This window comes from Callospermophilus lateralis, chromosome 3 (genome assembly GCF_048772815.1).
Source record: "Callospermophilus lateralis isolate mCalLat2 chromosome 3, mCalLat2.hap1, whole genome shotgun sequence".
In the NCBI taxonomy this organism is placed as follows: domain Eukaryota; kingdom Metazoa; phylum Chordata; class Mammalia; order Rodentia; family Sciuridae; genus Callospermophilus; species Callospermophilus lateralis.
Window position 1 is genome coordinate 97,158,887 of NC_135307.1, and position 24,293 is coordinate 97,183,179.

Here is a 24,293-nt window from a genome sequence, read left to right on the forward strand (position 1 = left end):
TTTTTTATTTTTTTATTTTAAGACAAGTTCTCGCTGAATTGCTAAGGGTCTTGCTAAATTGTGGAGGCTGGCCTCTAACTTGTGGTTCTCCTGCCTTAGTCGCTTGAATCAGTGGATTTACAGGCATACTCTACCATGCCTGGCTCAAATTAACTTTTTTCAACATTTGTTTTTGAAATTGCCCAGTTCTGGAACAATAGAGAGGTAGAACATTGATAAATAAAGGGGTAATAATACTTTTTTACTGATTCTAACCTCAGCCCAATTAAAATACAGTAAAACCAGACATATTCCTGTCATTGACCGTAAAGCATACTGAGCCCTCTCTTATTATTGTATATTAATGTTTAGCACGTTACAGGCACCAAAAACAAAACAAAAAAAATACATATACAACACAAAAATCAAACTATATACAACTACTGAAATTTGAGATCATACAGGTAGGGGGGATAGTTTCTGGAAAAGGAGAAGTGGGAGGGAGTGGAGGTGGAAAAAAAATGAATATTTAAAACTGATGATAGCTGAAGAAAGCAGAATTGATGACAAAGTCTCAGAAATCACTGCTATTGGCCAAGAAGCTTGGTTAATTGTCCCCAGAGTATAAGGTCTCCTTTGGCATAGGTTCTTTAAAAAGAAGCTAAAGGACATTTTTCCCTTAATAGCAAATGAAGGAAATCAACAAAGCCACATAATGCAGGGAAGGAGAGGAGATTGCAGAGGGCTAATTGTAAGATCCCAAAAGAGCAGTCAGACTATTTCTAAAATTAACATTTATGACACCAATTGCAAATTATTTTTAATGACAGAATAAAACTGGCTACATCTTAATTACCTTAGGAAAACATTTCTTTCATTTACTTGAATCTTTCAGATTTAAAAAGTGACCATGTACCTACCAGGGTACCAGGACTTGGACACGCTAGGCAAGTACTCTACCCCTGAACCACACCCCAGCCTAAAAAATGTCTGCCCACCCCCGCCAGTACTAGGGATTAAACCCAGGGCACTCTACCACTGAGCTACATCCTCAACCTTTTTTATTATGAGACAGGGTCTCACTGAGTTGCCCAGACTGGCCTCAAACTTGTGATCTTCCTGCTTCAGTCTCCTGAGTAGCTAGGATTATGGGCATGTTCCATTGCACCTGGCATTAAAATTGTTTAACTGATACATAAAAATTATACATATTCATGGGGTGCCAATAATGGTTCAATACATAATGTTTAAATCAGGTTAAGCATTTATTTCTTTGTTTATTATGTTTTTTTAAAATATTTTGTTTTAGTTATAGTTGGACACAATACCCCCCTTTTTTTTATGTGCTGTGGAGGATCAAACCCAGCGCCCCGCACACGCTAGGCAAGCGAGCGCTCTACCTCTGAGCCACAACCCCAGCCCCATGTTTATTATGTTTTTATGGTGAAAACTTTCAAAGTTGTTCTAGCTTTTTGCAATGTACAGTATCTTGTTATCTGTAGTTACCCTACATGCCACAGCACAACAAAACTTCTTGTTCCTAATTGTAACTTAGTACCCTTTAATCAATCTTTCCCCATTCCCCCATATGTGCATTTTCAAAGGCTTTATTTCAGGGCTTTTTTATCATTTATAATGAACTCCCCTATGTTAATATAATGAGAAATTTTCACTTTTATGCCAGAGGTTTTGTGCCTTCTGTCTTGAAACTTCTAATAAAAACTCCACGTTGTAAACCGTTAATGTGTCTTCACATGCAAATATTCCAGCTTAAGTCACTGAATTGTTTTTTTATAAAAACAGTTTTATCAAGGCACAAATTATATCCCATAAAATTCATCCATGTCTTAGTACATGGATGTACAATTGAATGATACCAAATTACCTTTCTTAGCAAAAACTCTTCAATGCTGTCTTTGGTCTAAGAGAGGACTGTTATCTTGGTCTTTTTCCTTTTTTGTTCCCAAGATCACTTATGGTAAGTTGTGTGGGTGTTGCTCCTCCTTGCCATGTGGTTACTTTCTAGTGCTCCCTGTCTGTCGATTTTTGTTTTAGCTATTCATTGTGGATAGAATATTATAGTACCTTTCCAAGCATGAAATTCTCTACAGTTGGGAACCAAGGGTCAAGGTGGTAGGGAATGCCATTTCTTGAAGAATTGTCTTCTTTTTTGTTCTACTGTTGACAGGGTGCTCATTTATTTTCTCTTCTTAGATAGTGCATACTTTTATCCCACCTGATAAAGAATTGTACTATAATTCCAGTCTTTGGGTGGTACTGTATTCCCTAACCTCCTCCATGAGGCATCAAGACACATTATACGGGCTGGGGATGTGGCTCAAGCGGTAGCATGCTCGCCTGGCATGTGTGCGGCCCGGGTTCCATCCTCAGCACCACGTACAAACAAAGATGTTGAGTCTGCTGAAAACTAAAGAAAATAAATGTTTTTTAAAAATTCTCTCTCAAAAAAAAAAAGACACATTATGCAAATTATAGGCTTGTCCCTCTTCAAATACCTGTTATATTATAACTGCTTCTCCCTGTTAATCTGAAAATAATTTGTGATAACAAAGCTTGGTATGTCCTCAGATTTCTGGAATTGGTTAGAGTAGTACCATTATTATCTCTAAAAATGTCATGAGTACGCCGTGTCTCTGAAGATGTATATAAAATGCCTTCACCATGTAGGAGTGAAGCATTGTCTGTCAGGGAGAGTACATTCATACCAGCTGGTATACCAGATGCATGAATCAGTGCAAAGTAATGAGGCCAACTAGTACACCCTGAGCATCCTTGATTTTCAAAGAAAAGATATGGTGGGGTGGGAAAAGTTAGGAGAGACCGTGAATAGAACAGACTTGAGCTATCTTTAAATTGTGCTGTCTATCTAAAGGGTTTGGATAGAATGGAGAAATGACATTTGGGGTAGGTAGAGAGGATTGTTGAAGAGAAGTGTACACCACTTCTTATGAGAATAAGTGAGGCAGCCAGTGACGGTTAACTGAGGAAGTCGGCCTGAGGAGAGCAGAGGATTCCTGGTGATTCTTAGTAACAATGGGGAGTTTTTATCAAATTCACCCAAAAACCCTAACAAGAAAATTTTCTAAGGAATGAAATGTTTAAAGAGGTGACTATAAGCAAGATGTACTAGAGTAAGAAAACAGGAGTGCAGAGTCATACAAGCAAGGAATTTTGTTTGGAACCTGAGAAAGAGAGGGCTTGATAAAACAGTGTTTCTATTTCCTGTTTTTATGAGGTTCCAGAAATTTCTCTAGTCCTGGAAGCTTTCCTGGGAAGGGGTAGGGGATAGAGACACAGGGCTTTTGAAGTCCTGCTGTTTCTCTTGACATTTACTTAGGGAACAGGTCTTGAGGAAAACAAGCAAGAACAGAAACATACCCTGAAACTGTTTCAGAGTTTCAGTTAAGTAGAGCCTTTGGTCAAAAGCTGTGGAATCTGGGAGAATATATAATTTGGTATCTCGAAATGATTTTTTGATATTGATTTCATAGATTGTTAGTTTTTTAACATATTAATGTCCTACTTTTTGTTTTTTTACATGTTTTTCTCTAGTGCTAAGTATTGAAACCAGGACCTCATGCATGTTAAGCACACATTCTAACACTGAGCTACATCCCAGCCCCAGAAATTCTTTAATTGGATTGTTTGATGGTTAATGGCTCTTGTGTGTTCTTTCCATCAAAGCACTTTTTGCCCCTACCAGGTTGCGGTATGCATAATTCAAAAGTCAGAACCAGTATTTGTTCTTGTTTTTTGATAGTCATCATCAAAATGCAACAGATTATTGAATTATCCTTTGGTGAAAAAATAATAAATGAAAATGGTACAAAATTCATAAGGTACCACTGGAAATGTAGCACTCTAAGTTCTCAGATATCCTGTTTCTAATCTTGTAGGTCCTTCCAGAGTTAAGACCCTTATTTTTTAAACTTGAGTGTTTAAAAAGACCTTACAGGTCTTTTGTTAACCATTAGAGTTTTATACCTACAGAAAAGTAGGCTAAATTTGAGGAATTAATATGAATGAATAATGGAGTGGGGATTTCTCCAAAACTCCTTAAAATGTCACCTGAAATTAAAAGTCTTTATGAGACTTATTCCCAAAGGTCCCTTTTCCTGAATTCCAAATCCATTTTCTTAATCTATTTTTCTTCTTCTGAAGTCTTTTTTTTTCTCCTACTATCTTTAGTACTATCCTCTTGAAAGGATTGGTTATAAAATGTAGTCAAAATACAGACAGTAGTTAGATACTTTTAAATTTACTTTAATAAGAGAAAATGAAATAGCCAGACATGATGGCACATACCTGTAATCCCAACAATTTGGGAGGCTAAGGCAGGAGGATCATAAGTTCAAGCCCAGCCTCAACAACTTGGCAAAACTCTGTCTCAAAATGAAAAATTAAGAGAGCTCAGGATGTAGCTCAGTGGTAAAGTGTCCCTGGGTTTAATCTCCAGTGCCAAAAGAGAGAGAGAGAGAGAAGAAATGAATAAGCACCAAGGCAGAAATGAATGTGCTAACTCTAGTATTTATTGCTAACTTTAGTATTATCACTGTATTAATAAAATTTATACTCAATTTTGTGATCAAACTCCTTTTTACATTTATTTCTATGTTTTACTTGTTTATTTTTCATTCCTACAGTGTATTATGTGCTGAGAATTTGTTTTCCTAGAAACACTTTATTATGGGATTAATGAGAAAATAGGAAACAAGCTATAGAAATTTGCTTTCTGTGGTCAGTTTTCTGTATTACACTGACTTTTTTCTTTTTTCCTCTACTATTTAATGGCATTGGCCCATTTTCACTTCTTTTTTTTTTTTTTTTTTTTTAAGTTGGAGATGAGAATCAAACCCAGTACCTCACGCATATTAGGCAAGTGCTCAGCCACTGAGCTACAACCCCAGCCCCTCTTTCTTTTTTTTAATCTGTGTAGTTCTGGGTGTTTTTCAATTCACTTTACTGAATTTTTTTTTTCTTTTTGAGTATCTAGCATGATTCAGCTTTCATATATTTTTTTCTATTTATATGTTATTCATGTTGGCAATGATGAGAGTAAGTCAGTTGTTTTTTGTTAAATGGTGTTTCCTTTAGAGCTAGAAGATATCTGAGTCTGTGGAGCCCAGGGACAGAGTGAATTGATTTCATCCCTTTGCCAATTTTCATCTATTGGTAGTAGCTGCGTTAAGGATTGAGACAGAACCTGTGCTCAGTGGTGAAAAGGCTGTTTGATTTGCAGCGTTTGTTGTGGGCATAGAACATTTGGTTCTTAAAACCAGTTCCACATTTTTCTGTTCTTTATCTAGCTCAGGAAACTGAGAGCAGTGAACCTGCTTAAAGTCACAGAGCACTTTTAAGTACATAGATCTGCTGACCCCTAGCTCCATGCTAGAAACTAAGTGGTAGGCTTTCTCTCCCAAAGAATTTTGCTTTTCCCTGTTTTTTTTTTTTTTTTAAACTCTTTTGATGGTAATTAAATTCTGTTAGGTACTTAGGCTTGTTATAGATTTTAGAGAAGGGCTCTGGAGTATTCAGCAAGCAGTCAAAAAGATAGAGGGTTTTTCTTATAGCAAAGATAGGAACTTTGAGTTTACATAGTGTAGTTAAAATTGAAAAAATTTTAAAAAATCTCTTTTTAAGACTGAAGATTTTCCCATTAAAATTTTAAATGTATTGTCTTATCCCCATTAGGATCCATCTAGACCCACCCTTCCCTCCAAAAAGGAAAAAATAGGATTTTATTAGAAGAGAAATGATTGGTTCAAAAACCAAATCTGGTCTGGAAAGATGAAACACTAGTAGAATCACATAAAATAAGTGATACTTTAAGAACTTTTTAGTTTAGATTTTTTAATATTTATTTTTTTTATTAGACACAATACCTTTATTTATTTATTTATTTATGTATTTTTAATTTTTTTTTTTTTTTCCGTTCTTGGCGGACACAACATCTTTGTTTGTATGTGGTGCTGAGGATCAAACCCGGGCCACACGAATGCCAGCGCTACTGCTTGAGCCACATCCCCAGCCCCTCATTTATTTATTTATTTTTATGTGGTGTTGAGGATTGAACCCAGGGCCTTGCGCATGCTAGGTGAGCGCTCTACCACAACCCCAGCCCAAGATTTTTACTACTGTACAGTGTTGACATTTTGGCCAAGTTCATCCATTATTTTATGGTTAACATAAATAACAATAGTAGCTATGTACTGTGTGTTCACTGTATTTATTGTATAATCATTTTGGGAAATCTTTTTATAAAAACAACCTCTCTGATACTTTCCATATCATATGGGTTTATTTTGGAAGTTTAGATTAGTTTGAGTAATCCCATAAAACACTTTCTCCCCATGGTTTTATGAAGACTTTACCTTATTAAAATGTCCAGAATGCTGGAACAGCTTTCATTCAAAATATTTTTTCTGAAGCCTTTTAAACTGTTGTTTTTGTTTTTTGCTTTTTTGTGGGATGGTACTTGCAGTTGAACTCAGGGGTGCTTTACCACTGAGCCACATCCTCAGCTCTTTTGATTTTTTATTTTGAGACACAGTCTTGCTAAATTGCTTAGGGTCTCATTAAGTTGCTGAGGCCTTGAACTCAGAATCCTCCTGCTTTAGCCTCCTGCGACTCTGGGATTACAGGTATCCTCCACTGCACCCAGCACCTTTTTAACTCTTCATCATTGAGTCTACTGGTATCACTAGCAACCTAACAACACTTATGTACATGTTTATCTAGACACATTTCATTGAATGTGTTCTCCCAGCACAGTTTTTTTCATTTGGGGGAATATATTTATGTAAACACATTTTTGGTTGAAGAATGATTGTGACACAATTGTTGTCATATGGCATTACTAGAAAACAGGATCTGCATACCTATTTTTGGATATAAAAATGGAGTAGAGAGAGAGAAGAAGCATCCCTGTAATGGCTACTTTTCAGCCCACCTCTCAGGCTGTGTTCTTAAGATGGAGAATGGCAGGAGAAGGCCCAGAGGAGAAGCAGGTTTATTTTTGCTGTTTGCCCAGTTTTGTTGGTAACCATTGTTGTAAATTCAGAGACAACAGCAGAATATGAAAAGAAAATGTAAAAATGTTAAGTTTGTACTTACATTGAACTTATATCTACAATTGAATGTTACAGTCTCTGTACCATGTTTGTGCCATATCTTTTATAATCTCTTAAATTCTAGTTCCAGAAACATCTGTAAAGGGATGAGAGAAAACGATTTGTTTTATTCAATTTTCTTCAATTTTTCTTTCATTCCTATGGTTTCTTTCCCCATGTCTTACCAGTCCTATACCCACCTCCAAGACAGTACATTAAATGAGATAGGCACTAAAAAAATACATAAAAGTAGAGATTGATTTAAAGATGGAAAAAAATCAGTGAAGTACAAAAAGGAAAGTTTAAGAATTCTGAGAATCCATACCAAAATGAAACAAAAAATCAGATTTGAAGCCCAAGAAATTCAGAAGGGATAAAACTAAGGAAAGATAATTACTTTTTGTTCACTGCATAAGATTCATCTGGCTTTCAGTACGATTTCTTTTAGACCCAGCCTTTGTTTATTTTAGGATTTTGTGTATAGTTCAGTGCTCACTAACTTGGTGGATTAAGAAAATTCTTGCCAGAGGAAGAATGAGTCATAGCAATACTTCCCTTTGGGAGAGAGAAAGAAAACCCTAAGATTAATCTCTCCTTTATACATATGGAATGGATTCTGTCTTTTGATTGATGGCTGAGCACTGATAAGTTTTCCTGCAAGCTACCTCCTCCCTCCCTCTCTTTTTTTCTTCTTTTTGGTCCACCAGTCATGCTGACCAGCTGAGATAAAGAGCTCTGTAACTTCATTAATCTGAAGACTTGTTCATATGATGTCATTTCTTTTTTAAGATATTTTGAGTTCACAGCAAACTTTTAAAGAAGCTTCATCATTTCCTGGTCTATTAAAGAAACAAACCAAAAAAAAAAAAAAAGGCTGAAAATATTTGGTGTTGAGAAACTGGGTATGCTCAGGGTGTGACTGTTTTGGCATTCATCTTTGGTATGCACCACAGGGTGGCTTCCTCTCTCTGACCTTGGCTTTATCTCTGATGCTACAACTCTACCAAGAAAAAAAGAGAGGAGGTGGGATAGGAGTCAGAGCTGGCTTGAGCTTTGAGCCAGAAAAGAAAGTGGGTTACTCGCATGGGAACCAAAGACTCTGTCAGTAGGGTCTCACTGAAAGATAGTTTCTGAAGTGGCGTGAGCAACCTGTTAAATATTTTCTTGTAATAGTCACAGAAATTATTTGACTGCTTTCTTCCTAAAGATTGCCATCCCTATCCTGCTCTAATTAAATTCCTTTTTGTTCTGGCCTTAACAAGTTTTTCTGCTTTTAGACTTCAGACTTAATTTTCTTTCCTTTGGCTTTTGGGATCTACAGATCTCATTTAAAAAAAACTGAAGATGGCAGTCAGATGCAGTGATGTATGCCTGCAATCCCAGTGACATGGGAGGCTGCATCAGAAGGATCATATCTTCCAGGCCAGTCTCAGCAATTTACAAGATCTTTAGCAACTTAGAAATATTCTGTCTCAAAAAATCAAAAGTAAATAAATAAGATGAGCATGGTAGCGCACATCTGTTATCCCAGTGCCTCTGGAGGCTGAGGCAGGAGGATCACAAGGTCAAAGCCAGTCTCAGCAACTTAGTGAGGCCATAAGCAACTTAGAGAGACCCCGTCTTGAAATTAAAAAAAAAAAAAAAAAAAAAAACCGGGGATGTGGCTCAGTTCAGTTCCCATACCAAAAATAAACAAACAAAATAAAAATTCAAGATGGCGTCAGTAACAAAGGCAAGGCTACTCTTGAGTTGGTTAGTTTCTGTATAGCTTTTATGCATAATAATCAGCCACCATTTTTAAAAGCTTCTGTGTGCAAAGCAACTATATCAGATGTGCCTACATCTGGGTGTACCATTGCATCTCAAAAACACCATGAAAGACATTTAAAGCACTGTCTTTTAGGTTTTATTGTACATAAATTGTTAGATATAGCATCTAGTTTATTTTTTATGTATTTATATAAAAAATTTTACCTACTATAAAAGTAATATAATACAAACAGCTAAAATAAAATGAGTTTCCTTTTTTAGAAGGTAAATACTGTATGCACAGTGACACTGAATGTGGAATGAATGTTTGTCTCTTCCCCCAAATTCATTGTTGAAAACATAATCACCAATGTGATGGTATTAAGGAAGTGGGGCCTATAGAAGGTGATTTGGAAATAAGGGCAGAGCCCTTATGAATGGAATTAGGGCCCTTATAAAAGAGGTTCCAGAGCACTGCCTTGCCTCTGCTGCCTCACAAGGACACAGCTGGAAACGACCCTCTATGAATCAGAAAATGGACCCTCACCAGACTCTGAATCTCCTGGCTTTTGATCTTGGACTTCCCCAGCTTCAGAACTGTAAGAACTATTGTTTATAAACTACCCAGTTTATAAAATTTGGCTATAGCAGCCCTAAGAAGACACTGAATAAACTTTTTGGTTATAATCAGTGTTTAGAATCATAAACTGGTAAAGAGGAAATAACCTATGAGACTTTTTCTTTTCTTTGACTGCATTTTTCCTTCCACCTGTACAGCTTGCTTCAGTACCAATACCTATGGGCACAGAGGCGAAGCATTCATTTAGAGTCAAGGTTTGCTGTGGTACCAGACACTGTGAGATGCCCAGGGAGATCTTATGAGACTCTGAATACTCCTTTTCAATTGAGGAATTCACCACACTATGCTGACAGATACTTTTATTCAACCTATGGTGTAGCAATCCCAGGAATAAATGGAAGTCTTTTCTTTACTTAAGCTTTTTCATCAATGTGAATGTTCCTCAGAACTGCAAAGATGAAACTCAAGCCTAACGTTAAATAAGAGAACATTTAGACATTTTAAATGTTAAAATCCCAGGCAGAGATAATTTATTTTAACAAAAAAGGAAAAGGAATATTTATTTGGAAAAAAAATTTTAAATGTTTTTTTTTAGTTTTAGATGGACAACTATAACTTTATTTTATTGATTTTTATGTGGTGCTGAGGACCAAACCCAGTGTCTCACACATGGTAGGCAAGCATTCCAGGCTCTGAGCTACAACCCTAGCCCCCTATTTGCAAAATATTTACCAAAATAAATTGAAGCATATTAATGAAATTATTGAATAGTGAACCAAATTCAGTTCCAAAAAATTACATGCATATTGTCCAGAGGGAATATTTTGATCTTAACCACTATTTAGTATCTGTCAACAGTGAAGCCCTTCTTCCAGACTTGATGATATACCCCTGTAATACCAGCAATTTGAGAGGCTGAGACGAGGACGATCACAAATTTGAGGGTACCCTGGGCAACTTAGACCCTGTCTCAAAAGAAAAAAAGGGCTGGGTATGTAGCTCAGTGGTAGAGCACCCCTGGGTTCCATCCCACAAACAACAAAATGAAACACTTTTATTTAAAAACAAACAAATGTAATCACTAAAAGTTTTCTTTAGCATGAAAAGTTGATGAGACCCCCCAGTCAATATCTGAAACAAAAAAGCAAAGCTAAATTTAGTGTTTACCCTTAAGGGAAAACTGTTCTGACCAGGCATAGTTTTTCTGAGCAGAAGAGACCATTTGTTTGTTTGGTTGTTTTTTTTTTTTTTTTTAAGTAGGATTTGAGGGAAAGTTCAGAGGCCATCATGGGATGACGTCTGAAAAAGCATGATCATGATTGATTAGCTGGAACTCAAGGAGTGTTTACTGGAGTTACTCTATTCCTGACTGACTTTCAGAAGTGAGCCATTAACAGTGACTGATGATCTTATAAAGGCAAATTGTTGATCTTTTTTTTTTTTTTTTGATGACTACTTACTATCATGGCTGCAGAAAAAGCAGTTTTTTCCAAGTTTGTGGAAACTTAATTTTTAACATAAAATATATGTAATCATATAAAACAAACATGTATTTTAAGTATTTTGACATATAATTTAAAAAGAGAAAGTCTTAAATGTACAGTTTAATGAATTTTCTGTATCTGTATGTACCTATATAACTGCTTCCCAATTCAAGAATATAACATAGTTTCATCATCCCAGAATGTTCTCTGATGACCCTACCTAATCAATATCCCCTATTATGATTTTCATCCCTATGGATTAGTTATGCCTATTCTTGAATTTCATAGAATGAAAGTATGTAGTATGTATTAATTTCTAATTTTTTAAAAATTTCTCTCAATACATATGAGATTTCATTCTTTTTGTATATATCATTACTTGCCTTTTATAGTCCATTACATAAATTGATTTGTGTTAACTGTTGATGGACATTTGGTTATTTCCAGTTTAGTCATATTATGAATAAAGCTTCTCTAAAGATTTTTGTACATAATTTTTATGAACATGAGTAGCCATTTCTCTTGGGTATCCAACTAGGAATGAAATTTCTGTGTCATTATAGTATGTTTTTGTTTAGTTTTTGCAGATACTGCTAAAATAGTTTTTAATAGTTGATTCAGTTTGTTCTCCACTGGCAACTTAATGAGAGTTCCAGTTGCTCCATGTCTTTGCCAGTACTTAGAATTGTCATTCTTTTGAGTTTTGAACTAGGGTTAGAGAGGAAGGGCAACATGAAGTATCTCTAATGTGTGGAAACTTCTGACATGAACCTACGCAGATGATACAATTAAATGAAGTGTGCCTTCATTATCAACCTGCCTTAGCCTCACAAATTACTGGGGTTATAGTTAAGTGCCATTATGTCTGACTAGGTAAGTTTTTTTTTTAATATTTTTTTAGATGTTGATGGACCTTTATTTTATTCATTTATTATGTGGTGCTGAGGATTGAACCCAGTGCCTCATACATTCTAGGCAAGTGCTCTATCATGGAGCCACAACCCCAGCCCTAGGTAAGTTATTTTTAAGTGTGGAGGAGAAGGGTCCAAATTGGAGATATCAATTTGAGAGTTGTCACCATATGAAATCACAAGGAGTGAGTCTAGAAAGAGAACCAAGAAACTAAGTCCTGAAGGCTTTCTAACATTTAAAAATGAGGAGGGTGAAGAGGAACTAGCAGAACAGAATGAAATGGAGCAGTCAGGGAAATAATGGAGGACCAAAAATACTGTACCCAAAAACAAATGAGGAAATTGTTTTATTATCAAGTGTGGCTTCTGATAGCTCTCATGAGATGAGGACTAAGAATTGACAGTTGGATTTAGCACAATGCAGGTCATTGCTGATGAGGTCAGTTTGAATGGAGTGAGGGGTGGGAATGAAAGCTAGATTGGAAAAGATTTGTAAGAATAAGGACTTGAAGTACTAAATATAGTGATTCTTGAAAGGAGTTTTGCTCTAAAGGGGCGGGGGCAAGACACAGAGCAGTGTTTGGAAAGGAATATGAAGTTGAGGGAAAACTTGTTTTTAATTTGGGTGATACATTCTAGTCTCTATGCTAATGGGTATGATCCAGTAGAGACAGAGCACAATAGAGTAATCTTGTATAAATGAACAAGGATGGGTTCTGATCACAAGAAGGCATGGTTGGCCTTAGAGAAGAGTCTGGCAATTTATCCATAAAAGCAAGAGAGGAAGTAGAGTGTATCAGAAAATTATCTAAAATTATCTAATTATCAGTTATCTAAAATCTATCAAGTAACTGTTGCTGTTATATATATATTTTTTTAGTTTAAGATGGGCATTACCTTTATTTTACTTATATGTGGTGCTAAGAATTGAACCCAGTGCCTCACACATGCTAGGTAAATTCTCTACCACTGAGCCACAACCCCAGGTCCCAAATAGCTGTTTTAACATATTTATTCCCTCCTGTTTTTTCCCAGTTGATTATTTTACCAACAAAAGACAAATGGTTATTGCTAAGAGTAGCATGTGATACATGATTAAATAATATAAGACACACGGAAATAGCATTTTACTTGTCATAATAATAGATGTAAACAGGTGAGATGACATAATATTTAAAATGTTTTTGTTTCTTCTCTCCATAGCTTTAAGGAAAAGTAGAAATCACTTCTGACTATACTGAGTAGCAAGTGAGTTCCTATACTGCAGATCATGGCACTACCATTCCGCAAAGACTTAGAAAAATACAAGGACCTGGATGAAGATGAGCTTCTTGAAAATCTGTCAGAAATAGAACTGAAACAACTAGAAACTGTTTTGGATGATCTTGACCCTGAGGTAGGTTTTAGCAGAGGAAAAGAAATGAAATAACTCTTCAACCCCTTTGAAACAAAGTAGCTGTCTTTAGCAGTTTGCTTTCTCATGCCTTTCTCTTGGAGCTTTCTTCTTCTTCTTTATCCAGATGAACTTGCTTTTTGCTTCCTCTCCAGTTCTTCCGCTTTGGCCTCTACATCTTTATGACATGACTATTCTAAACTATCATCTCTAACATTGTTGTGTTTGAACATCTCCTGAATTTGTTTCTCCTCTAACAAATCTTTTCTTTCTATGCAGGGAAGAATATTTTTGGTTAAGTATAGCAAATGATTAGCTGTTTTATATACTGATCTCTTCTGTCTCTTCAGAGACATAGTATGGCTCCAGTGTACAATGCCTCTAGAAAGTTCTTCATGACCTTAAACCTAATTGTTACCTTGCTGAGAGATGCTGACCAAAGAGTGTTTCTAATCATTGGTAGAATAGATCTGAGGAGCCTCTCAAAAGCAGTACAACAGTTGACTGTGGAGCAGATCTAAACCTGAGTGCTATTTGACTTTATAGCATTGCATCCGTACAAACCCATCTTAAATTGTAAATAGTATGTCAAAATGCCTTTAATACACCTAACTTCTTAAACATCTTAACTTTGCTTAGCCTACCTTAAAAATTCTCAGAACACTTCAGTTAGTCTATAGTTGAACAAAATTATATAATACAGAGCCTGTTTTTAAAAACGTTGACTGTCTCATATAATTTATTGAATACTATACTGAAAGTGAAAACTTGAATGATTGTATTGGGTTCACTTTCTGCACCATCTTACAATTGAACCATTTTCAAAGTAAATGTTATTTGTTTTACAAATTGCACAAGGCAAAGTAGAGACTCTTAATCCTTGAATTGTTCATTTTTGGAAGGACAGGCAACAGGAGAGAACCTAAAAATATTGGTTATTTGCTAGAATTTACCACTTTGTTTATGCCCAGGCATTGATTTTTTAAGTGCCCTTTAAGAATTGAGGTAAGCCAGGTACTATGGCATATGCCTGAACCCCAGCAATTTGGGAGGCTGAGAGAGAAGGATTACAAGTTCAAAGCCAGCCTCAACAATTTAGCAAGGCTCTAAGCAATTTAGCAAGACCTTATCTCTCTCAAAATAAAAAATAAAAAGGTCTGGGGATATAGTTCAGTGGTTTTATCCCTGGGTTTAAACCCTGGTACCAAAACAAAACAAATTGAGTAGAGTTTTGGTTTTGTTTTATTTCGGGGGGATGGGGCTTGAACTTAGGACCCAGAGTATGCTAAGCATGCACTGTACCATTGAACCACACTTCCAAAGATCAAATTCTCTTGACCAAAATCAGTGTTTAAGGAAAAATTATCAGTATTCCTAAATCTGAGGGATTATTCAGAAAAATAGTGCTGTTTCTATCATGTCTCAGCACTACATTCTATAGGCAGTTCACCCTGTTAACCCTCTTTAAATCAAATGATTTTAGAACTGGGATGAACACACAAGTTTATGTAGTCTAGGTTGTTTTTGTTTTTGGTAATGGGGATTGAACCTAGGGATGCTTAAGTTGCTGAGGCTGGCCTTAAACTTTGGATCCTCTTGCCTCAGCCTCCTGATTTATTGGGATTATCACAGTTGTGTGCCACCATGCTTGGCATTGTAATCAAGTTTTTGTTTTTTTAACCTTGGCACTATTGACATTGGGACTGTATGATTTTTTTGTTGTGAGGGACTATCCTATGTATTACAGAGTATTTAACAGCATCCCTGGCTCAGTACATGCCAATAGCACACCACCCCACCTCCCCACCATTTTGAACTGTACTTGAGGTATTGTTTTAATCAGGTGTGGTAAAATGACAGACACAGAAACAACTGCCTTGAAAAAAAAGAATTTATTATGCATGGTCCAGGAGCTGGAAGCAGTCCAGGCAGGGACACATGAGAAAGCACTTTATTTGGTTAGAAAGAAGGAAAAAGGAGCAACCATGGTCTAGAGCCTTTATTGCAGTTTCTGAGGGAATGAATAAATGAAGAGACCACAGGCTCCAGACTATATAATTAGTACTTAGTTGCCTCGTACCTTGCCTTAGCTTATTAGAGTAGGGGAAATATTGGCATGAGGTGTAAGAGTTAGATAACTAAGATTATTGGGATCAGGAGACCTGGATTGACTGGTTTGCATATGAAAGTTATGCAATTGGTAGGTTTGGGTGGAAAGTAGGGTTAATGCTATCTCTAGGAATTAGCTAGCACTGGAAGGGGCCATCTCTTCAGGATTTGTAAGGTCCCTAAGATGTCAAAGCATCATAAAATATAGAAAGTAAAAAAAAAAAAAGTGATTAATACTCCAACCCCCAGTTTAACAAGCAAAAATGTTCTCAGACATTACCACGTATCTATCCTCTGGGAAACAAAAAGCCCCTGGTTGAAAAACACTCTAGTCCCTGCCCTCTGTTTTACAGATGTGAACAAAAGAGGTGACTTGCCTCAGTATTATAGTTAGGGAAAGAACTGAGATTAGATCCTTCACTGCCTGTTTGACATCTGGGATCTGGCAGTCTTTCTGTTAAACCATAGTGAGTCTCCTCTTGAACTCATATACTGTGGTATGCGTCTAAAATCTGATCACTTACATTTTCTTATTTGCAAATCCTTGGCCTACTTCTTGTATGGGGAGGTTGAGCTCTAATCTCTGAATATATTTTGTACATTTCCCAACCCCATTTGAAATTCCTTCATCCTCAGATACTATTAGTCAAACCAGGAAAACAGTGATGTTTATTGACAGCATGCCACTTGTCCTGTAATGTTTTTTGAGAGTTCAAGTAAAGTATCGGGTAGGAAAAGAGGGCAAGGGTAGTTGCAGCTGCCTCTACTAGAGACTCTGTAACTTACCAAGTCTCAAATGGTAGGATGAGAGCATAGGAAGGTATGAATGGCATCTTGTTATATTTTAAAGGGCTATTTTATTATATTTATGCTGCACTTAGGTGTATTTACTTGATAACTCACTTCATTTTCATAAAACATCTATTTCCAAAAGACAGCCAGTGTAAGTTAAAGCTGTTTTATTCGTTTCCAAGGCTGGGAATATATTGCTACAACAATATTACACTACAGTGGACTGCTAGTGTGGCTCAGTGGTAGAGCATTTGCCTACCATACACAAGGCCCTGAGTTTGATCCCCAGCATTGAGAGGGGGGTGGATTCTTGATTAGAATATACTTCTAATGAAGCTTAGTGTGTGGGTTTATAGCCTCTGAAACCAGTGAGCTGCCATTTACTTTGTGGTCAAAGACTATTTAAGGAACCAGGATTTCAGCTAACATATTTTAAAACTATATGTTTCATAGGAACTTGAGCAGCCAGGTGGCATAATGCAACTCCATTACTACTACCATCATAAAATAGCAATACAAATGCTTTTTGATGTGGGAAGAAAATAACTTCTTTATTAATTTGCCTCAGTGAGCATTTTTCTTTAAAAGTATTCTAAAATCTTTACTCATTAAATGTTTGAGGTAGATCTAGTATACATATAGTATACTAGACTCAGATATACAAGAGTGCTCGTTGTGCAGGAATTAGATTTTAATCAAATAATCATACCATGTTAGAAGAATGATGAACACTAGGAACTGTGAGTTACAATCACAGGTAGAAAAAGCTTCCCTTGGGGTCATGGAACTGCAGTCTTAAAAATGAGAAGAAAAAAAGATAGATAGTCTTCCAGGTACACATAAAGGCCTTGTGATAGAAGGATATCACAAGTACAGGGAGAGAAAAAAAATGTCTAGTCTGAATAGAATAGAGAGGATATATGAGAAGAGGTTAGGGTAACAGATTAGGGAGTAAGAGTGAGGAATGAGGAGGATTGGGCACCTGATCCAGGAAGATCAGTTGGAATGCTAATGTAACATTCCAGGCAAGCTTGGATCATAGTTTGGATCAAAGTAATGACGTTACAAATGGGAAAACGATGATTGAGTTCTTTACAAAGTAAAAATGGATAGGATTTACAGATAGACTAGGAATGGATTCTTCATATAACATTGTTATCTTGATTTCAAAGTCTAAAGGTAGAAATCTTGTTTTTCTTTTATATAGTCCCATAGACAACACAGGAACAGGCCTCCTTTGTAGTTTATCTTTATAGGTCAGCCTTCTATGTAATAAGAACCATTACATTAAGGGGAACACAAATTGAATTTTATGAAAATTATTATTGATCCCAGCAAATGGCCAGAGTTGAAGTGTAATTAGGTATAAATGCAGAGTTGTGAGCATTTTCTACTATCATTACTTATGTAAGATTACCTTTTTTTTTTTTTTTTTTTTTTTTACTTTTTTGGTAATAGGGATTGAACCTATAGCACTTTATCACTGAGCTACAGTTCAAGTTTCACAACTAAAATACTCAAGGTCACTCCAGGTGAACTGGGCTGCATGAAATAATCACACAAGAAACAGAGATACCTTTTTCTCTGGGTCCTGTGATAGCTCCTCTGACCTTAGGGGTCCGTGGAAAGAGAGAGAGAGAGAGAGAGATCCTGCTGAACCTTTTCATTGGGGAGAAGCCATTCAAATGAGGCAACGGGTCAGGTTGGGGGTGGGGGTTGAGTCTAGCTTCATGATGTCTGCTATCAACAGATTGACTGACATCTAGGAAGGCCACACCCAACAAGAACAAGAGAAGGGGGACACACAAAGGGCGGTTTCATGGAACATTCTATCCCAAACAGGGCAAATGGGGTAGGATTACAAAAGAAGAGATGAGTGACGCTCAACCCAGGGGTATGCCTACTCAGAATCCTGGCCTTGCTGTCCGAGCGGGAAGAGGGGTAGGGACCGAGTCACGAGTTATGGCACGACTGCACCAGACTATAGTGATCTTTCACATCCCCAGGGTGCATCAGGACTAGAAGGCATGGTAACTCAATGTGGCTCCCCACACCCAGGTCTTTTTATTTTTTTAATTTTGAGACAAGATCTCACTAAGTTGCTGAGACCAGCCTTGAACCTGGGATCCTCCTGCCTCAGCCTTCCAGTTCTCTGGAAATTCAGGCCTGCACCACTGTGCACAGCTCTAAGAGCAAGTTTTATAATGAAAAGTTGACTTATAGCACTATGAGATTCAGCATCATTGCCAATATTGGGAGGTGTTACAAAAGAGGTGTGACTTCTCTGACTGACTTTCATTTGTTGAGGAAAAGAATACCAGAAATAGGATTTAAGGCATCCTCATCTCTGAATTTTGATAAACAAAAAGATGATGCTCTCGTTATCTTGTCACCCTGTGTTATTCGTCGCTTCATGAAAATTTAAAGAGTAGGGACTGCCTTAGACAACTTAAATTGAATCTATCATCCTTCTTCCCCTAATCCCCACTCTCAATCCATGCACTCAAAAAGACTATATATCCACATGAAAATCCAAGGAAGCTGAATTCTGGTTTTATCTTAAGAATGCCTTGGGCCTTGAGCAGCAGTGACAGTAATCAATATAAGTCCATCCTAATGCTCATGTATGCACTATACAAACACGTAGTGGATAGTGTGGAAGCATTCCTATTATGTCTATGTAAAACAAGTGAGTATTAATCTCCTGATAGCCTATATTCATATATATGTGTATATGTGTGTGTATTTGTGTATATATGTATGTATATCATGAAAAAGTATGTGTGATTAAATGGAAGTCTTTAGGAGGGAATATCATGTATAGTCATTTAAAATTCTTTTGTGATACAATTAGTCTTAGGTACATAATTGCCTAGCAAATTTTTTTTTTGTTTTTTTTAAAATACATTTATTTTATTTACTTATTTTTATGTGGTGCTGAGGATCGAATCCAGGGCCTTGCATGTGCTAGGCGAGCACTCTACCACTGAGCCACAACCCCAGCCCCTGCCTAGCAGTTTTTAAGTATTAAGAAAATTATTTTTTATTACAATTCCTGGACACTTAAAAACCTAAGGATGTTTCCTGCTAGTAGAATACTTTCTGAAGAAAATATGTAGGTACCTATTTTAACAGTAATGTAAATGAATTGTCTATTTTCAAAAAAACAAGTTCTTCATTTGGATCATTTTTATATTACTGCCTTGAAATATAGCAGTGAAGTTTAACGCCTACATCACATTCTAGTCTGTAATTCTTTTTTATATGGAAAATATATGGAAACACTTAATATTGGCATTCGTGGTAGTAATAATGGCCAATATATTCTCTTTGGCAGAATGCCCTTCTGCCTGCAGGGTTCCGGCAAAAAAATCAGACGTCAAAGTCTGCCACAGGACCTTTTGATAGAGAACACCTCCTTTCATATCTGGAGAAGGAAGCACTAGAGCAAAAGGACAGGGAAGACTATGTGCCCTACACTGGAGAAAAAAAAGGTAAGCCCAGAATTTTGAAGTCATTATCTGATGGCATTGGATTTTTCTTTTTATAGGTAGATATGGAGAAAATCTTGTTTTTAGAGGTGCATCCTTCATTACTTTTAAAGTTATGATACCATAGATTTAAAAATCATGTGGTTTAGACCCTTAATTTTTTTTATCAACTTTGCCAATAAGTTTTTTTCTTAATGACTTATAAATGAGATTTTGCACAGTAACCCTCCCTAGTTCTCTAATATCATCAATCTAAAAGTGTACTGAGATAAATTTTTATGGTAAATTCACTAGTGTATTACAGAATGCAAATGTTGCTAATTATTCATGCCATATGTTCAAAGACCTTTTTAAAAGATATCCTTCCTTAGTTAGCATCCTTCGCTAGTGCTACTTTCAGGAAATTTTTCTAGCTCAATTCCTTCCCATTACAGTGTCCAATCTTATCTATCCTCAGTGGAGACTTGAGTGTAGCCTTTTTCTTTTACCTTTTTTCTCCCCCCTTCCCCAGGCCCCGTACTCAGGATTGAAACCAGGGGCAATCTACCACTGAACTACATCCCCAACTTTTCTTTTTCTTTCTTCAAGATAGAGTCTCATCAAGTTGCTGGCACCACTGTTTCTAGCTTATCACCCCTCATTCTTCCCCTCTGCTCTTTCTTTAGAGAGAGAGGTTTGTGTCCAAAGGCAGTCTGCTGAGAGAATTCCTTCTTACTTGGAAGAGGTCAGTCTTTGTTAAGACCATCAGTTGATCAAATGAGGCCCATCAACATATCAAGGGTAGTTTGCTGTATTCAAAGTCCACTCTTGAGAAATATTAATCTCAAGAATAAACAACTTGCCAGGCGCAGTGGTGCACACCTGTAATTCCAGAGGCTGAAGAGGCTGAGGCAGAAGGATCGAGAGTTCAAAGCCAGCCTCAGTAAAAAAGAGGCACTAAGCAACTCAGCAAGACCCTGTCTCTAAATAAAATAAAATTAAAAAAAAAAAAAATAGGGCTGAGGATGTGGCTCAGTGGTCAAGTGCCCCTGAGTTTAATCCCCAGTACCTCTCCCACCACCCCCCCAAAAAGAATAAACACCTAAACAGGAACATCCAGAATAATATTTGACTAAATATCTGGGCACTATAAGCCAACAAAGTTGATACATAAAATTAACCTTCACAATATAGCTAGAGATGGGAATATCATGTCCTCAGGTATTTGTGACCAAAAAGGGGTGGAAACCAATGCAGGGTCTTTAAGTGTAATAAGTCATAAAGTCATAAAGATAGGCAAAGGCCTGTATGTATTTGTCATAGAAAAGGTGGGGCTGGGGTTGTGGCTCATTGGTAAGAGTGCTTGCCTAGCATGTGTAGGTTTGATTCTCAGCACCACGTAAATGGATGAATAAAATTAAAATATCATGTCCATCTACAGCTAAAAATATTTTTTAAAAAAGACTACTGTTTGTATTTTCTTCTATATGGACATACCTACACTATTATTTATAGCTTTTTTTATCTTCCAGTACTAAGGAATGAATTCAGCGTACTCTACCACTGAGCACATTCCCCAGCCCTTTATATATATATTTTTTATTTTGGAAAGGGGTCTTATTAAATTGCTGAGGCTGACCTTGAACTTGTGATCCTCCTGCCTCAGCTTCAGCTGAGATTACAGAAATGCACCACCATGCTTACATAGGAGAACAATTTTATGGGAACAAATATTGGTTAATCACCTTTTATTATTCTGCATGTTTCAGGTGGCCTCTGGGTAGGAAGAAGAATGGAGGTAGAAACAGGGAGAGATGTCAGAAAAAACTAGAATTTCAGGACAAGAAGATAAGAAAATAAGAGATATGAAAGCTGCATTTATTCCAGGCTGACTCAAGACAGATTCCTAGTAAGCTCTCTATTCATAACCTGCAGTTACCTAGGAAAAGATCTTGAAGGATTAAAGAAAATAGAGAATAATTATGGAAAATAAAAAATTGAAAGGGGGAAAACAATAGAGATGAAGAATATGGATGACATCTATGTCATATAGCCTTTATATAAGGACCAGATTTATTAATGGGTATAGTGAAAGTCTCTGTAAAGGATTTTTTTTTTAATGTTTTTTAGTTGTAGATGGACAAATATTTGTTTATCTTTATGTGGTGCTGAGGATCGAATCCAGGGCCTCACACATGCTAGATAAGCACTCTACCACTGAGCCACAACCCCAACCCTCTGGAAAGGATCTTATGGATAATTACTACCAAACAAGAGATTTCCATTCTTGGAAATCTCTGTCAGGAGAGAGTGGTCTAGAACCACAAGAATGAGTTTTTGAGTTTCAGCAATCTACCTGATGGAAGCAGATACTACCAAACTGGGCAGAACTTAAACACTGTGCCGTAGACCTGAGGAGAGCCAAATTCCTCTTCAAAAATTGACAAGTTTAGATGTAGAGCTCTGCTTTGAAATATAGCAAAATGCCAGATCCGGTGTTCTTAAACTCACCCTAGACTCTTATCCTTAAATCATTAGCCTTGTTTATCCTTAGTCACTAATATACCTTCCTTTCAGTATGTCTCATCTCTAAGATCCTGATCACAGTCCAAAAGATCCTCAGAATATTTCTACATCTTAATAACATACTTCCTAATCAAGCTAACTTGTATATCCTTCTTAGCTCTAGAAAACCAGAAACTTATCTGTTTAAGATGCCTCTTCCATGACTCCCAGTCCTGAACACTTTGGGTTGACACCCAAATTTTTTACTTAATAGTGTAGTTCAGAAGAGATAGACTTTGAGATTTAGTAAGCTTTCTCAGACAAGTAGGGGTTCTCCTACTTTTTCATAAAACAGTTTGAAAACCTGCCTCTGTTAAAAACAAAAGCATTTTTACTTTTTTGGTAAAATGTACCATTGGTCTATAAACTAAGTGTTTTTTCATATAAAAGGGACTGTATTCAGAGTTCAGTAGCCAATGGCAATATTAACTTGCTTTACCAGGGAATATTATGTCAGTGTCACTCTGTTCTTGTACTCCTTTTAAGAAATAATGCCAAATTCACATGATGATCTCATAAATTTTTTTTTAAGAACTATCAGATGACTGCTTGATTTTTTTAAAGAAAAAAAAATTAGGAATCACTAAAGGAATCAGTATCCTATTATTAGAATTAATCTTTCTCATATTTTGAGACTAACTGAAGGATGATTAATTGACCAAAATGAACACCCTGTGTCTGGAGCGAAAATGACAGAACTGACTAGGACAGGAGGGAATTCTCATTAAACTGAAAATTGCATGTTTTCAGATTTTTTTTTCTTTGACCAAGAATAAATATGTGTATGTGTGTGTGTGTGTGTGTGTGTGTGTGTGTGCGTGTATCTTGGTAAATTTTATGTTTCTGTTGCTTCAGAATGTTTTTTAAAAATGTGATGTGGCTGAAGGCGTAGCTCAGTGGTAGAATTTCCTTAGAAAGCTCAAGGCCCGGGGTTCAAACCCCAGCACTGCCCCCACAAAAAATAGAGTAAGAAGACCATTTGAGAGTTATTATATGTAGATAAATTAATAACTACTTCATGATTTATGAAATTTATTTATAATTGTACAGTTTATGGAATCAAAAGCATAAGGCAAGGGTTGGGGTTGTGGCTCAGTGGTAGAGTGATGCGAGGCCCTGGGTTCAATCCACAGCACCACATATAAATAAATTAAATAAAGGTAATGTGTCCAACTATAACTAAAAAATAAATATTTAAAAAAAAAAAAAAAAAAAGCATATGGCAACATCTGAGAAGGAGGAAAGTGAAATTCCAAGGCCTCATGTCCTAGGTACAGTTTAGGGAATGTTTTGTTCTACACTAGTAAATGTTGTATTTTTAATAGTATAGTTTTAGTAACAGCAGAAAAGAAGGCATTAGGCAACTAGTAAGGGCATACTGGAAGTTGTGTTTAAGAACTCTTTTTAAGTGCATTATTTACAGGAGGACCAATAATATGTGACTGTTAAATTTATCTAAACTTAAAAAATTCACAGTGGGAATAATAGTATTATGGTCTCAAGTAATCTTGGCATAATTAATGGAAATAACTTTCTTAATGAATCTAAATGTTGCAAAATTAAATGTTTAAAAATTAAAATAATTTCAGTTTATGTTTTACTTATAAAAATATATACATATTTGTATTTTTTTAAAAAAACATGGGATTGATCCCAGTGTGCTTTACCACTGAGCTATATCCTTAGCCCCTTTTATTTTTATTTTGAGACAGTTTTGCTAACTTTTCCAGGTTGGCCTTCAATTGCAATCCTCCTGTCTCAGCCTTCCAAATCACTGGGATTATAGGTATACATACCTTTACAGGCATACACACCCTATAATCCCAGCATTTGTAGATATAATTTTAAAATATCAGAAAAGTTTGTAGCTTTTTTTTTAAGTTATCCTTAATCTATTGTTTTTTTTTTAAAAGAGAGAGAAAGAGAGAGAATTTTTAATATTTATTTTTTAGTTTTCGGCGGACACAACATCTTTGTTTGTATGTGGTGCTGAGGATTGAACCTGGGCAGCACCCATGCCAGGCGAGCACGATACCGCTTGAGCCACATTCCCAACCCAAGTTTGTAGCTTTTTCATCTTTAAAATTTTGCAAAATATAAACTGAGGCATCTGGCCTGGGGTTGTAGCTCA

At 36.4% G+C, this 24,293-nt stretch overlaps 1 protein-coding gene across 1 annotated transcript in view; it reads left to right on the top strand.

Annotated features, from left to right (window-relative positions):
* The window catches only part of Tmod3 (tropomodulin 3), a 70,151-nt gene that overhangs the window by 13,062 nt on the left and 32,796 nt on the right, over positions 1-24,293 (top strand). Inside the window, exons 2-3 of the mRNA XM_076850790.2 lie at positions 13,037-13,229; positions 19,465-19,621. Of these exons, the coding sequence (XP_076706905.1) occupies positions 13,104-13,229; positions 19,465-19,621 (283 nt within the window). The 5' untranslated portion in view covers positions 13,037-13,103. The remainder of the gene's footprint in view (positions 1-13,036; positions 13,230-19,464; positions 19,622-24,293) is intronic.